The sequence below is a fragment of the Zosterops lateralis genome, assembly GCF_965231275.1.
Source record: "Zosterops lateralis genome assembly, chromosome: 1".
NCBI lineage: Eukaryota > Metazoa > Chordata > Aves > Passeriformes > Zosteropidae > Zosterops > Zosterops lateralis.
Genome location: NC_139762.1, coordinates 77,985,698 through 77,999,523, shown reverse-complemented (window position 1 = coordinate 77,999,523; position 13,826 = coordinate 77,985,698). Strand labels below are relative to the sequence as shown.

General features: G+C 38.1%; 1 protein-coding gene and 1 long non-coding RNA gene across 3 annotated transcripts in view; one reads left to right on the top strand and one right to left on the bottom strand.

Annotated features, from left to right (window-relative positions):
* Positions 1-9,266, top strand: part of LOC310911955 — a 28,467-nt gene extending 19,201 nt beyond the window's left edge. The window contains exons 3-6 of one of the 2 annotated variants that reach the window (XR_014590604.1): positions 2,963-3,081; positions 3,572-3,682; positions 4,885-5,050; positions 8,983-9,266. This is a non-coding gene — a long non-coding RNA (uncharacterized lncRNA). Of the gene's footprint in view, positions 1-2,962; positions 3,082-3,571; positions 3,683-4,884; positions 5,051-5,623; positions 5,718-8,982 lie in introns of those variants that run through there. The other variant, XR_014590605.1, reaches the window with a different exon arrangement.
* MYO10 (myosin X) overlaps positions 1-13,826 on the bottom strand; it is a 163,271-nt gene that overhangs the window by 4,714 nt on the left and 144,731 nt on the right. Inside the window, 11 exon segments of the mRNA XM_083866016.1 lie at positions 474-594; positions 1,384-1,520; positions 2,104-2,311; positions 3,016-3,313; positions 4,268-4,391; positions 5,689-5,846; positions 6,940-7,134; positions 7,582-7,724; positions 9,277-9,332; positions 10,108-10,201; positions 13,668-13,763. Of these exon segments, the coding sequence (XP_083722142.1) occupies positions 474-594; positions 1,384-1,520; positions 2,104-2,311; positions 3,016-3,313; positions 4,268-4,391; positions 5,689-5,846; positions 6,940-7,134; positions 7,582-7,724; positions 9,277-9,332; positions 10,108-10,201; positions 13,668-13,763 (1,630 nt within the window).

Below are 13,826 nucleotides of genomic sequence, written 5' to 3'. Positions count from 1 at the left end.
CTATGGTACCTATGTAATGATCAGTTTTTTAAAAGATAAAAAGCTACTGCTCAATTAGCTCTGTACAGTTGCCAGCAGGAGTCTCTTATTAATTAATTTGTTGCCAGAGACACTTTTTTTCACTTTCTTTCTTACAATTTCTTCAGAAAATGGTTTAAGAAGAGGAAAATTAAAAGCAAATATTATTCTTTTTTAATGCAGCTTAGATCCAGTTATCCATTTTTCTACCACTACACAGAAAGCAATTCACAAGTAATGTAGAAGTAAGAAACATAACACCAGAGAAAGACATGCTTCACTTATGTCAGGATAGGCCTATTTTGACCACTGAAACACTTCCTTTGCTCTTGATGCTTGAGTAGTAGTGCATTTAGTTGAACAGAAGCAAAATCAAAACTCTCTCTCTGCTGCCTACATCACTTGCTTTTTTCCTCCTCTTAAAAGTGCCTCAAAACAGAACCTTTGTTCTTTACCTGCTCAAACATAAAGGCAAATTCCACGCTATCTTTTGGGACGTTTTCTGTGTCCAGGAAGCAGTAGAGCTTGAAGTAGAACTTCCAGTGCATGTCCCCAGCTTCAGCAGTGGCAGCAAGCCTGCATCATTAAGAGGGAGAGAGACCACATCTGTGAAATCAAACTTTTCTAAATTGCCACCTGTGGAATCTAAGCAAGGCATCAGCTGAACTTTGCTTTATGTGTGTCTGTGTATTTAGAGCCTACAGCAAAATCAAAGACAAATGTTGACTCAGTTTTCAAGTAAGTGGTTTCTAACCCATATTCTCTTAATAAATGTTGATTTTTAGATAAGTCAGGTGTTAATAAAAGCCACATTATTAAGTCCTGTTATAAAACATTCCTTTTTTCCCTGTTTTTATGTGGATAAAGGGCGCTGATTGCCATGCATAAAAAGTAAGGATGACAAACAGGTATTAAGGCTTGTATTACATTTTCTTACATCGGCACTATGGGTGGTTTAAATTTTACTGGTAAGAGAAATGTTGTGAGCTGTACTGTGGTGACTTCCATGTGAAGCTGATAACAGTTAGAATGGCAGTGACTGCTTGGAGGTCAGTTATCAAAGCCACAGTGCTAGTAATGGTGGAATAATTTGTAGTAGTGGAAAAGAAAATGTGGAAATCGTGATGAGAAATACTACTCTACTGGTGTCAGGACAGAGGAAAACCAACACAAGTGGATAGATGGCTATTAGGTCTTTTAAGAAAACTGAAAAAGTGATCCTTTTGTTCCAGAAATGGCCATGTGTGTAATTCAGCTGCCTCATCACAAATAAGCAAGTCAAAGAGAAAATTCAGCATTACTGACATTGGAAATTTATTTAATTGCTACTTATTAGAGTGAAGAGAAAAGGAGAGATACACTCACTTTTCAAACTTTGCCAAGACATCAGCTACAATGGTTCTGCTTTCAATTGCTTTATCAGTAGTTCCGTTGTATTCAAACAAAGCAAACATATTTCTGCTATCCTCCATGGCCAAGCCACGAATTAACTTTTCAACCACCTAATGAAAAAGAGCACATGAAAAAACCATAGCATGGAAAAACAGTACCACAGAGTAAGACAAATACTTAGAAAAACACTAGAGCTAGGTTTTACATTAGGCTAAAAATGTTATTAACTTGTTCTTTATCAGCATTATTAATTGTTGTCAAATTCCACTGTAATTTTTGTTCTTTCAGAATATGTATGTACTATCTCCTGGCCAGATAAAACTCCCTGTATTTCACCAACTCAGCAAGAGCTCCTTCTATAGGAAGCAGCTTGGCTCTCATACACACCAATGTCTACTAAAGTTTCTACAATAATGCTCTCTGCCGAGTTGCTTAGTCTTTCCTGTAATTCTTCCTGTAAGAAGGAACTACAGTTGGGTAATCCTCTGCAGCTCAAAGACAGTTTTTATGACAGGGATTTCTCCAGAACATACTACAGGGAGGGACAGCACTGGAAGCCCTTCTTTTCCAGAAAGGAGAGACTGGCAGGGAAAGCCCCAGTGCTTCTGAAGTGTAACACTACTGCTGCCAGGGCCTGGCATGTAAAGGGGCACACTGATTTTCTTCCAAAGACATTCTGTCACCACTTCTCACCTCTCCAGCTGTAGTGTGTGAGTTGATTGTAATCTTACAGGAGCCCCCACCATGGCAATAAACTGTGGATGTCATCTCCTGCCTGCCAATCAGTGCTTCTATTTCATCTCGCGAGGGCACAAACTCTCTGCATTTTGTTTTCTTCAGAGATTCGTAAGTAAAAAGTGCATATTTCTCCATTTCAGTTCCTGGAAACTGGTCACGAACCCTGTGAGGCAAAAGTTTTATTATTTTAAGCTGCCAGTCTGTGAAGTTTTCTTATTTGAGAACTTTTTTTCCCCTGAGAGTATTTCTGTATCCAGTACACTATTTAATTGACATGCTCCAAGTAGAGACGAAGCTTTAAAATTATTGAGTTTGTTGGTGGACTAACTTTCCTAATGACACCTCTGCATTCTTCCATTGCATCACAGCAAGAGGAACTCCACATTCTGGTTAATGCTGAACTGTCAACAGTGATTTATTATTATTTAATGTTTAAACTAATAATTTAAAATCAGATTTGCAATCATAGGTTTGTACCTCAAATACACCTTTAAATATGATACTGTTTCTTTATGTGCATGATGCATATCTCATAAAATTAAGGTAAGTGGGATGAAGAATTTTTAACAGGTTGGTTTGGACAGTTGAGAATGGGACCTGAGGATATGGGCTGAAAGTCATTTAAGTTTATACAGTGCCCCTTTTGCCAACATTAACAAACTATGCATTCAATTTTGTGGCATTTTGCTTGATTCTTCAAATATGTGTAATTCCATCCGGACCAACTCACACACACTTTCCCTATAACTTTTTAGAGTCACTGTTTGGCATAGCCAGTTTGCTAAGTGAATATATCTTTAATTCTCACTTCTAGATATCTAAACACTGTTACAAGTTGTGATGCTTTAGTAGCTCAAAGGTTCTCACCTTTTGAGATGAAACTTGAGATATTTGAGGATGCTGCGACTGGGCAGAAATGTGCAACTCATGCAGGTGAGTATTTGCCAACTGTAGAGGTTCCCCACACTCCCAGGGTTAGGCACTTTATTGGTTTGCTTGATGAGCTGACAGTAGAGCTCATCTCGGAGAGGTCGTAAATCATGTCCTGTTTGGAGGATGCCTTGGATTATAGGGATGGGATCAGACATAGACTCCAGCTGCTGTAAAGAATTAAATATCTTGATGGCTTCATCCTGCAGAGTTGTGTAGCCTTTGTCTTTCAACACTACAAAAGAAATATTGGGAGAAATGTGCTTAGACTGAGTTTTGGAAGAAAAAGCACTCAGGCTTGATGTGGAAATTGCTTAATGCTACTCTGTGACCCTTGTTATGCAGGATATTAGAATCTATATTTTCCATTTCAAATGTATGATAAAAACTCATTTTATGAGCTAATTTGCTATTGAGATTTGTTCCAAATTTAATTATTGAAAAGCTATATCTTGATTGATTGTTTTTTTCTGACAGAGAGTTTTTCTTTCAGAGTGAGTCACACTACTGAAGTGCCATATCACACTCCATATTAACCTCCCACCCTCCTCCCAAGGATGAAACTTGTGGTCTGAGTAATATCTTGTTTAATACACAGATTAAGGTAACCAAATCCTTTATAAGGACACCAAATTTACAATCACCAATAGCTCTGAACCATTCATTCAAAAGAGACTTCTAAATTAGTGTTTGAATCAAGATTAAAAGAGATGATTACATTAATTTCAGGACTAAACAGAGCATTACTTTTTAAAACCATGTGCATTCATAAACGTCATTTCCCATAAATAAGGCTTTCCATCCCATCTGATAAAACATATACCTGTCAATTGGAAGCTGGGGTTGTTGCAGCTTCCTGCATGGGGTAGGAAACAATAATTTGAGGAGGAAAATATGATTCAAGGAGACTGAGTGAATCAGGTTTAGTTGCTTATTTCAGTGCAAGACTTTTCAAACTCAGTCTTCTTAGCTGTATTGCTGAAAGCAATGGCAACCTTCCCTTCAGTAACACTTTTGCAGGAACACAAGCCCATGACTCTATGCTAGGCAAACTCTATTCTCAAAAGAGAACAGGGAAACTTGTCAGTTACATGTATTTTGCCACCATTACTTCACTGTAGACTTAAAAATTCCATCCTCTGGTTTGGTCTTTCGTAAGGAAAAGTGGTTGTATTATTGGAAAACTTACAGTTTAGATTGATGTCCCCATATGGCAGTGGCAGTAATGGTGAGTGCAGTGGATGATGAGTGTAACGGAGAATAGGATTCCTCTTATAAATCTGTTCAACCACATCAGCATTCAGGCAGTTTTCCTATTGGGGCAAGAAAAAAACAGGATTTGGGGTCCAGCTTTAAGAATAATGCAATATTTTGTGCCCTTAGGTTGGTTATAAAAACTGGGCAATCAGTGTTACCAACACTGTTTGGTGCGAAATACATTTGTGGGTGCTGTGGCTGCCATGGCATGCTGTGGGCTATGAATTCTCAGTACCTGCTAACCTCAGGCCTTGGATATCCTTGCTTTATCTGTGCAGTAAAAAAAACCAAACTACAGCAGAGCTGCAGGACACCAAAATGAAGTATCATCACAATTTTTGAAGTGTGTTTTCATTTTATACTCATTTTTACTCCAGTAATTCATAATGGGAAATATGACATCTGTATTCAAGTTTTATTTAAAAGTATTTCTCCACCATAACTAATTGGCTTTCAGTTAGAAACTGCACGAGCTACCAAACAAAATGGTCCAAAGTGCTGCTGTAAACCTGGTGCAGCCACTCTGACATCCAAATACTGCTCTTACAGTTCTTCTTAGGCCGAGTTTGACAGATGTGTGACCACTGTCTTCTATCAGTCCTGAGTTCCATATATTTCTCCTGCTCTGAAGAACAGCACTCAAAATCTGAATCTGAACTGAGAACTTAATACCTCTTTTCCATGAGAGAAGAGGTGCCACTTTCTAAGGGAAAAGGTCAGTAGGAGCTCTCCCCTCTTGCCTATTTCTTTGGTCTCTTGTGAGAATCATCATCCTCTCTCATAAACACACATTAGCAAAAAGCTCCAGAAGGACATTCTCTGGCTGTGCATGCACTGTCTCCAATGAGATCATGAAACAGTAAGCATTAATTGAGTGTTTTTCTCCTCTCACTGAGATATGAGATGCTTAGCCCATGCTATTGTAAAAAAAGAAAAGCACCATAATGACAAAAAAAAAAAGTCAGAAGAGCTGTTTAGTCCACATCCTGGCGTGCTGCTCACTGTGGACTGAGCTAAACATGTCTGCTAACTCATGAACCTGCACAATGTGCTCTACTGCCAGGTGTAGCCACGTCTGTCAAGTTACACAAACCAGTAAAACTTGTTAGTGCTTTAATGGAAAAAAAAGTTATCCCTCTTGCCCTGCAAGCTGCACTTCAAAGTTTGCTCTTCTACTGTTTAGACAGAAATTCCTTTATCAGGTCAGAGAATACATTCAGGTTTCACAATTTTATTCCATGTCACTGTGTAATTAAAATGTAATTTTCTGCCTTACTACCCAATACAGCAAAGCCAAAACAAAGATTTAAGGAGCCATTCTTTCTCACCCCACACCATCCTGCTTGTGCCTACCTTAATATCCTGAATAAGCTGCTGAGTTGGAGTATCAATGGGTGCCTTTGTGTCAATCACGTTTTGGATGGCACTTGACCAGCGGGTTGCCTCATTAAGCAATTTCGTATAGAGACGGTAACAGTGTTTGCGTCCGTACACGGTCACGTTCCAGTAACCTGGCACAACAGCAAAATTGGTCATCACACAAGCTGCAGCCCAGCAGACACCCAGTGCTGCATCCTGGATCATGCTGGCAGTCCTTCACCACTAAAGTTGTGCAAGTTATTAATTATCATAATACAGATACTGTGGTATTAAAGGAGATTTTCTCCTCTAAAGAAGCCTGAGAGTAGCCTCAGACTACAACTGTTCATCATGCAGCCGCCTGTTTTACCCAGTAATCTTAGCAAAAATCACTGTAAGACAACACTGTTAATACTGGGGAATACTCTTAGGTTCTTGTAGCTTGTGGGCCCTACTTCTCCAGTCCTGCCTTTAACAGGAAAATCTGACAGAGATTTGCTTTGTATACCAGTCTTTCATACTCTGTGGCACACATACAAACAGGCATGAAGTACAAACTGCCTCCTCCATCTTTAATTTTACACCAGTGAAGTGGAAACTATGACAGGAAGAGCATTTCAGTTCAAATTCTCTCTCTGCATCATTGTATAGGCTTTTTTTTTTAATGAAACAGACTCAGTAAAAGGAAATGTGTTTCATCTTTTCACTAGTGAAAGCTTCTTTGAAGTGTCAGTGACCCCAATGAGATAATACAGGACTGTCAACAGTCACTTCTCATTTGCAAACAGACACTCCTGAGTTGAAAACCAGTTCTGAAAGTGCACAGTGGAGCTGACTCAGGTGTAGTTTGTAGGTTACCACAAACTGCACTCTTACTCTGCATCTCCCTATACCTGCTCCAATGTTAGCCCTCACAGTTCCTCAGCACATAAAATAATGTATGAGGAGAGTGCTACCCATGTCTTTCCCCAGGTCTTTGATGTGTAAGATAAGTGTTTATACTAACTTAAAGCAGCAGTGTCAGTCTGTGATAATTTAAATGTTGGTGAAAACAAATTTTACTCCTCCATACATTACCTTTGTATTTCACCCAGTAATTCCCTGTAAAACACCTCAGTGACTTGGGAACCAGATTTGTTATGGAACTGCACCCATAATAATCCATTTAGAATATTCTTATGCATTGTTTCTTGCATTACTAGCTAGAAGGACAGAAGGCATATTTGAACAAGAGCAGACAATTACCTGTCTCTTTGAAGATTTTTTCATCAGGTGGGACTACTGAGCAGAGGCTGTTCAGGACCAGTGTACCCAATTTCAAAGCATTTTTCTCTGAACTCTTGTAGTAGTCCAAAGAATTGTGTGTCAAAACAAACCAACGCTTCTTTAATTTTAATGAGGACATCTTTGGGTTGTTCTTTACTTCCTTGTGTAGCCACCCTGTTAAGGACACAATTTGAATCACACTTCTTTTTCTCGAACAGAGTTGGAGAAAGTAGGTTACTAAAAGTTAGTTGTGTACTTTCAACAGCAACAAAAACATTGTGTGAATTGATAAGCTCACATATGAAACAATATAGAATAAAATTCTCAAACAATGAAATTATAAAGATAAAATTAATATGAAAACCTTTCAATTTTGATGTTTCACTAGAAGAATTATCTTTTCAACTTACAAAAAAATTTTTGTCATCATTACAGTGTTTTCTTACATGGCACAGCAACAATATAATTTCAGCTGTGTTAATTTATGAGTAAAGTCCACCACACAAAGATGAGGCTGCAACACTAATCATGTTGGCATATTACCCACATTGTATTGTGGGAACAATCTCTTCAAAGCATAACGGATGTAATTTACTTTTTACTGTCCCACTCAGTTCTTACCCCTCACAATAAATTCTTGTCCCTCCACTCTAGTGTCCCCCTTTGACCTCTGGAGCAGGGTTATCCAGTGATGCATCTCTTCAGGAGTGTCAGCATTACAGTGAAGAACACGATTAGCAGTGATGATCACAAATGAATTTGGTCTATGAAAATAAACAACAATTGAAACAGCCTTTATAATCAGCATACATACTGTTTATCTCATCCATCTCATCCCTATAACCAGAAAAAAACGGTTCATTGTTTGCATTTTCTATCCAAATATTGTCCACCTCTAATGCATTATTATTTAGTTATCACCTAAAGAAAAAAATATTAAGCATTTGAGAAGACTCAGTTATGCTACATTCACACCAAAATGCATGGGCTATGAATGGTGGGAAGGTTCACATTAAATTGCAACTTGTCATATCTCAAAATAAAACCGTGGTGAGAAAAACTTCCAAACTTTAATCAGCTTTGCATGTGAATCAGAACTGTTTCAGGGCAAGATCAATTAAGAGTATCTGCTTCAGTCAGTAGCTACACTAACTAAAACAAACTACAGTATATAAAGGTCTATAGTAAAGCAGCGTGTGAACATGGATTCTTTTATTTTTAATGCAGCACAACCCAATTCACAGAGAATACAATCTATTTTTAATGAGAGTCTGGCTTTTACCCAATCCTACACCAGGATTCACTGAAGCATGAAGAACTAGCTCAAGAGAAGTGTGCTGATGGCTCTCTGGATCAGACAGGCGGGTTCTTCAGCTGCAACACTTGCTTTAACCCTTTACCATTAATTTTTTCATCTGGAGCAAACCCCCAAAACATAACATAAAATCTCCCCACAAGACTAAAAAAATCCATGTGAAAAATGCTTACCGGAGAAATGCTTAACTAATTGCATTAACTTAATGCAGAAGAAATGCTAATTTAAAATTGTGAAAGCTCTGGGCATTTGTGTTGTATTGTTTAGGAAACCTGGGCTTCACAGTAAATTCACTGTTACTTCTGGTATGAGTGTTTTGGCACACCAAGGACAAAGCACTAGCTTAAAAGCATGTGTTTTACACATGTACACAATGAGGAGAAACTGGAGTGACCCCCACAGTTCAAGTAACACCTACATCCAGTAACCTTATAAACCAGTCTTAGTCTGAACCCAGATTACTTTTTATTTCCCTAAACACCATTAGTTGTTCCAGAACTAAGAATAATCCAACATTGTTGTTTTTATGCTGCACTGTCTTCTTTAAGACATTTTTATTCTGGGGAAATAATTGTCATCCCTGCAGAATACAACAGTTATGAAGGAGAAGCTGAACAGAAAAAAAATTAAAATTAAATTTTCTGCCTACTACATTACTAAGGAACTCAAAAATCAGCGCTTTTTTTTTTTTTTTTTTTTTTTTTCAGAAACATTACTTGGAAATTAAAGAAATATTTAATCTTCCAGTTTTTGATCACTTTAGGAGCTGAAGAGTTCAGGTATGAAGCAGTGTCACAGAAATTATTGAAGCCCTCCCCCAAATCCACCATCATTCCTGTTCCATGTTTTAACATGTGGCGTTTACTGCTATGAAAAGGGAGGCAATCATGATTCACTTTAATACATGTTGGCCAGTAGAGTATAGAGACTAAAGCATAAAGTGTCTGATTTTGGCTAGAGACAGAAGAAAAAGAAAGTCACCAGGCATGGTTCTGACTTACCTATCTGGATTGTCAGCAGCACAGACAGAATCAATTAGTCCTACATCCAGTGTACCCTATAAACAAATATCCAGCCAGAAAATGAGGAAGACATTCACTATTACATTACTCACAGTACTCTTCTGACAGACAGGAGAAAGAAGCAGCAGCTTTGATCAAGCAAAATGAACTGCAGGTTTGGGCATCAGTTTCTCTTGAAAATTAAAACTGCTGAGAAGAAAACTAAAACTTGGATGAATAGATCCAGTGAAAGATTATTTACAGTTAAGATGGAGGCAGTTCAAAAACTGCTCTTTTCTATGTTTCCAAACATGCTTGAATTTTTCACTGAAAACTGCCATCCCAAAATAAATGGGATCCTCTCAAAACAAAGTTTTAAATCCATTAAGCAGAAGTTTTTGCTTTCATTTGCTTGATATTAGGTTCCAAATGTATTCTCTTAATTACCAATGTATGTTGTACAGAATGATAAAGGCAGGATCAGAGAAATCTCAAATGTTTAACTCTTGAGTTTTTAATTTACTCATTAACAGCACATTTGCAAAATTTCAAAATCAAGCATACACTGTAATGTGATAGGGAAGTGGACCAGAAAAAACCACCCCCACAACCAACAGTCATTTTTCATCGAAGTGAATGATGGGAGAGGAGTCAAAAGTCACACTCTCTCCTTGTACAGCTGCAGGACCAAGGATGTTGAAGCTCTAACAGTGTCACAGCTACCACCACATTTAAACAAAGTAGGTTGTGACCCTCAGAAGCTGTGGCCACCACAGTGCTCCTGTTTTCTAAAAACATTTAGTTTGAAAAGTTCTTCAGATTTAAACTTACCACAGCATTCTGTGGATTTGCCTGCTCGTCATGCATCTCCCGGATCTCCTGCTCTGTGGACGCATGGACTTGACTCAGTACACTGAACCACTGGCTGGGGAGAGAAAAGCAGCAGTGTAAGTAAAATTTTGGCTCTGCACAAGCCTTCTGTCACCTTTGTTCTGCAGAGATCTAGCAGGTTCTGCAGGTTTTTGAAATTGCTTAAGATTCCTTTTGTCAACAGGCATAAAAGCAGCAAGGCTTTATGTCAGTTCAAGTAACACTGGGTGCAAGCAAGCCCCTCCAGACCTCCCATCCAAGCTGGTGTTTATACCCTTCTTCCTGACAAAAAGTACCTTGTACACTAAGTGGCAGCTCTGAAAAACTGCTGTAAGCACACTGAAACATGTGAGTGCTTGGAGAGTCTTTATAACACATTCCACATATTTCATCTGGAATAAAATACATTGCTAGCTACACACAAAGCCTTTAATTGGAATCCCAACCTTCAGATTATAAACTGTGTTGCACTGATAGCATGACTGGTAGTAATTTCTTACAGTGATAATTCTGCAAAGACCACCCAAGTCCATTGAGTTCTCTGTAGAAGCACAACCAAGAGGGAAAAAAGAATAAAACCCCCAAGCAAATACCTCTACAGATTTTTGTTCTCTACAGAGCACTGAAAAATCCAGCTGCTGGAAGGATGAGCAAATTAGTGCCACTACAGTGGCACTGTGTATTTCCACAACAGGAAAAGTGGCAGAGAGGTTTCCAGTGCTTCAGCCCTTCGTCCTGAGCAGCAATTGCAGATGGATTTAATTCCAACCACACCTTCTGCTTCTGGGAAACCTCTATCCTTCTGGCACTTGTATATGATAAAGCTCAACTGCTCCAAGGAATCCCACTGAAATCTAAGGGCAGAGCTTAGCCTGTTCAACAGGTTCCTGAATACCATTCTTTGAGATATGAATTTGCCATTCTAATGAAAACCACCTGGGGCCAAGTTTTCAAAGGGCTCAAAAGCCCAGCCTTTAAAACAGACTCCTCACTTTCCTGCAGAGTCTCCTCTGTCACCAAGGGGTTGAGCAAACACTCAACCTACTGCAAAACTACTGGACTTAAATATGGAGTTATCTTTTCTGTAATTGCTTTTAGTCACAGAATTTTTGCCTAGGACACTGAAGAACTGCCTCCTTAACTCCAGCATTCAGAAGCCAACTGTTCCCCCAAAATGTAGATTTCTGGAAACTGAACTGCTAAAATAGCTTAAGAAAAAATGTGTAGGCTGTCAAACAGTACCATCACTGCCATATCCTAAATTCTTTTTATTGGCTCACACTTTTATTAGAAACAGTGCAAGCAATGAAGAAAAACAAAGACTGAGAGTGCCAGACCATAAAGCAGATGAGAACATATTTAGTTCTGATTCTTTTTTTAAAATTCAGAGAGAGACACCCACAGAGAGGTTGTACTTAACACTTTTCTTGATGTAAGGCAATGCCACAAAGAAAGGAGAGAAGCTGTCATTTAGAGAGGAGGAACCAGCAGCTGAAGAAAAGCTGAAACTGAAGTAAAGAAACTGAAGAAAACTAAGCCCCACCTACAAAAAAATTCCCACAAATTAAATTCAGCTTTCCTCTCTGGGCTCAGGAATTGCAAATGTATTTAAAGTCAAACTTCTATTTCAAAACAAAAAACAAAAAAACAAAAAAAAAAAAAAAAAAACAAAAAAAAAAAAAAAAAAAAAAAAAAAAACACAACAACAAAAAAAAACCCAAACACAAAAAAACCCCAAACAAACAAACAAAAAACTTCATAGCATTGTATGCAAATCTATTGATAATTTATGGACGGATTTTAAAGAACAGAGTTAATTCAGAGTTTTCCTGATTTCAGTTATCTTTGTATAAATCATGAAAATGAAATGAATCATGGCACTTTGCACAAAACAAAGGCAGACTTCATTTTTGCTTTCTTCTCTCTCAGGACCTCCTTTGTTTTTCAGCTGAGTCCCAGAACACAGAAATAGGGAAAAAGGCTAGGGATTTGAAAGGAACAAACCCTCAGCAGTGGCTGCCCACTGAAGCATTACTTCTTCAATAATAGTAACTCCTCTTCTGGGGGCCTGTGTCATGTTTTTCTTGGTTTTTCCCTTAATTTGAACAAAAAGCAACTTCAGATCCTGATCTAGCTCAGGTAGAAAATAATTTTCAATAGCAGATGTGGACCAAACACAGCCCAATACTTCACTTTTCAAAATGCTTTGTTAACAAGACTTTGACTTAAGCCTGTCTACAAATCCTTACACATCTTCCTCATTAAGTCTTCTGGATGCGTGAGAAAAAAGAAACAGGAAACACACTGGTAAAAGGTAATTTAATTTGGATGGTTTATTATTCATACTATACACAACAAGAATGTATAGTGTCTCTTCCTCCACCTTTAAGAAAGAAATGAAGGAGATGCATGGCAACAGACAAGTCTGTGTGCTGATAATTGCTTATTGGTCCCTAGGGCACATACACAAGTCTAGCAGAAGAGACTTTAGCTAAGCCTTCATTTTAAAATATGCTTACATCCCAAAAGAATCTTAACAGTAACTGCTAGGAAGCTCCTAAGTTATTTCATGGATAACTTTAAGGATACCTAAAAACATGAGGAGGGATTTTGCATTGCTACATCAACATCTGTACTCAGGGTGCTGTGATACAGGAAGGCATTCTACCTTTGCAAAGAACAGAACACAAAAGAACTTTGGAGGCTTCTGAGCAAAGTAGCTCAGGTGATGTTGACAAAGGCATGCTGTATTCTGGCCTTGGGGCAGCAAGGCAATGGGTAATAAGGTCTGATTACTAACTTAACTTTATTTAAATGCTTGATTTTTATAAGCAAGCATATTATTATCTTGCATGAACTGTAGCATGGTTTTTTTTTTTTTTTAAAGATGCCCTGCAACTGACCTGACAAGTCAGACTTGCTCCTCACCCACCTGCCTCCCCCATGGTTAGATATGAATTCTTTAGCAACAAAAGCAAGACCCTTTTCAAATATGCAGAAAGGGAAGCACTCTCTAACATGCTCTTCTTACATCAATATGCTTTTGCTCTAAAATAAAGTGACTGCATTACAACTTCTATCTGAAAAAAATTTAGGTTTTGCTTAAACAAAGAGATCTCACCCCCAAAAACAAAGTGCTTCATTTCAGGCAGACTACAGCATCTCAAATATTGATTTGATCAATGCAGCTAAACACAGCAGAGAAATCCACAAGCCAAGCATCAGTGGCTAACAACTGCCTCTCTACAAACTGTATTTCAGAAAGTTCCTAGTAACACATGGGTAACAGCTGAATTCTAGGCAAATTTTCATTGGCAATCTGACTATTCCCAGTAATTGTCTGCCACAAGGTTTTCTCCTCAGCAAGCCTTTCAAAAAGTGTGTTAAATGCAACGTGTTTAACATGGCCTGAATATTTTGTGATGGTAGTGAAACAAATTATAGACAAGCCAAATCAGAATGGCATAGAGGTTAAAAAGGAAAAGAAAAGGAAAAGAAGATAGGCCAAATGATTTTCATACCTTGCATCCTCAGGAGATTCAGCAATTAAGTGGTAGGTCCTATCATTCATTATTAGATCAATACCATTTTCTTTGCCTGTATTATCAACAATTTCTCTGAAAAAAAGGAAAACACCAAGACTTAGCATTACAGATTATCAACATTTTGAAAATTCTGTT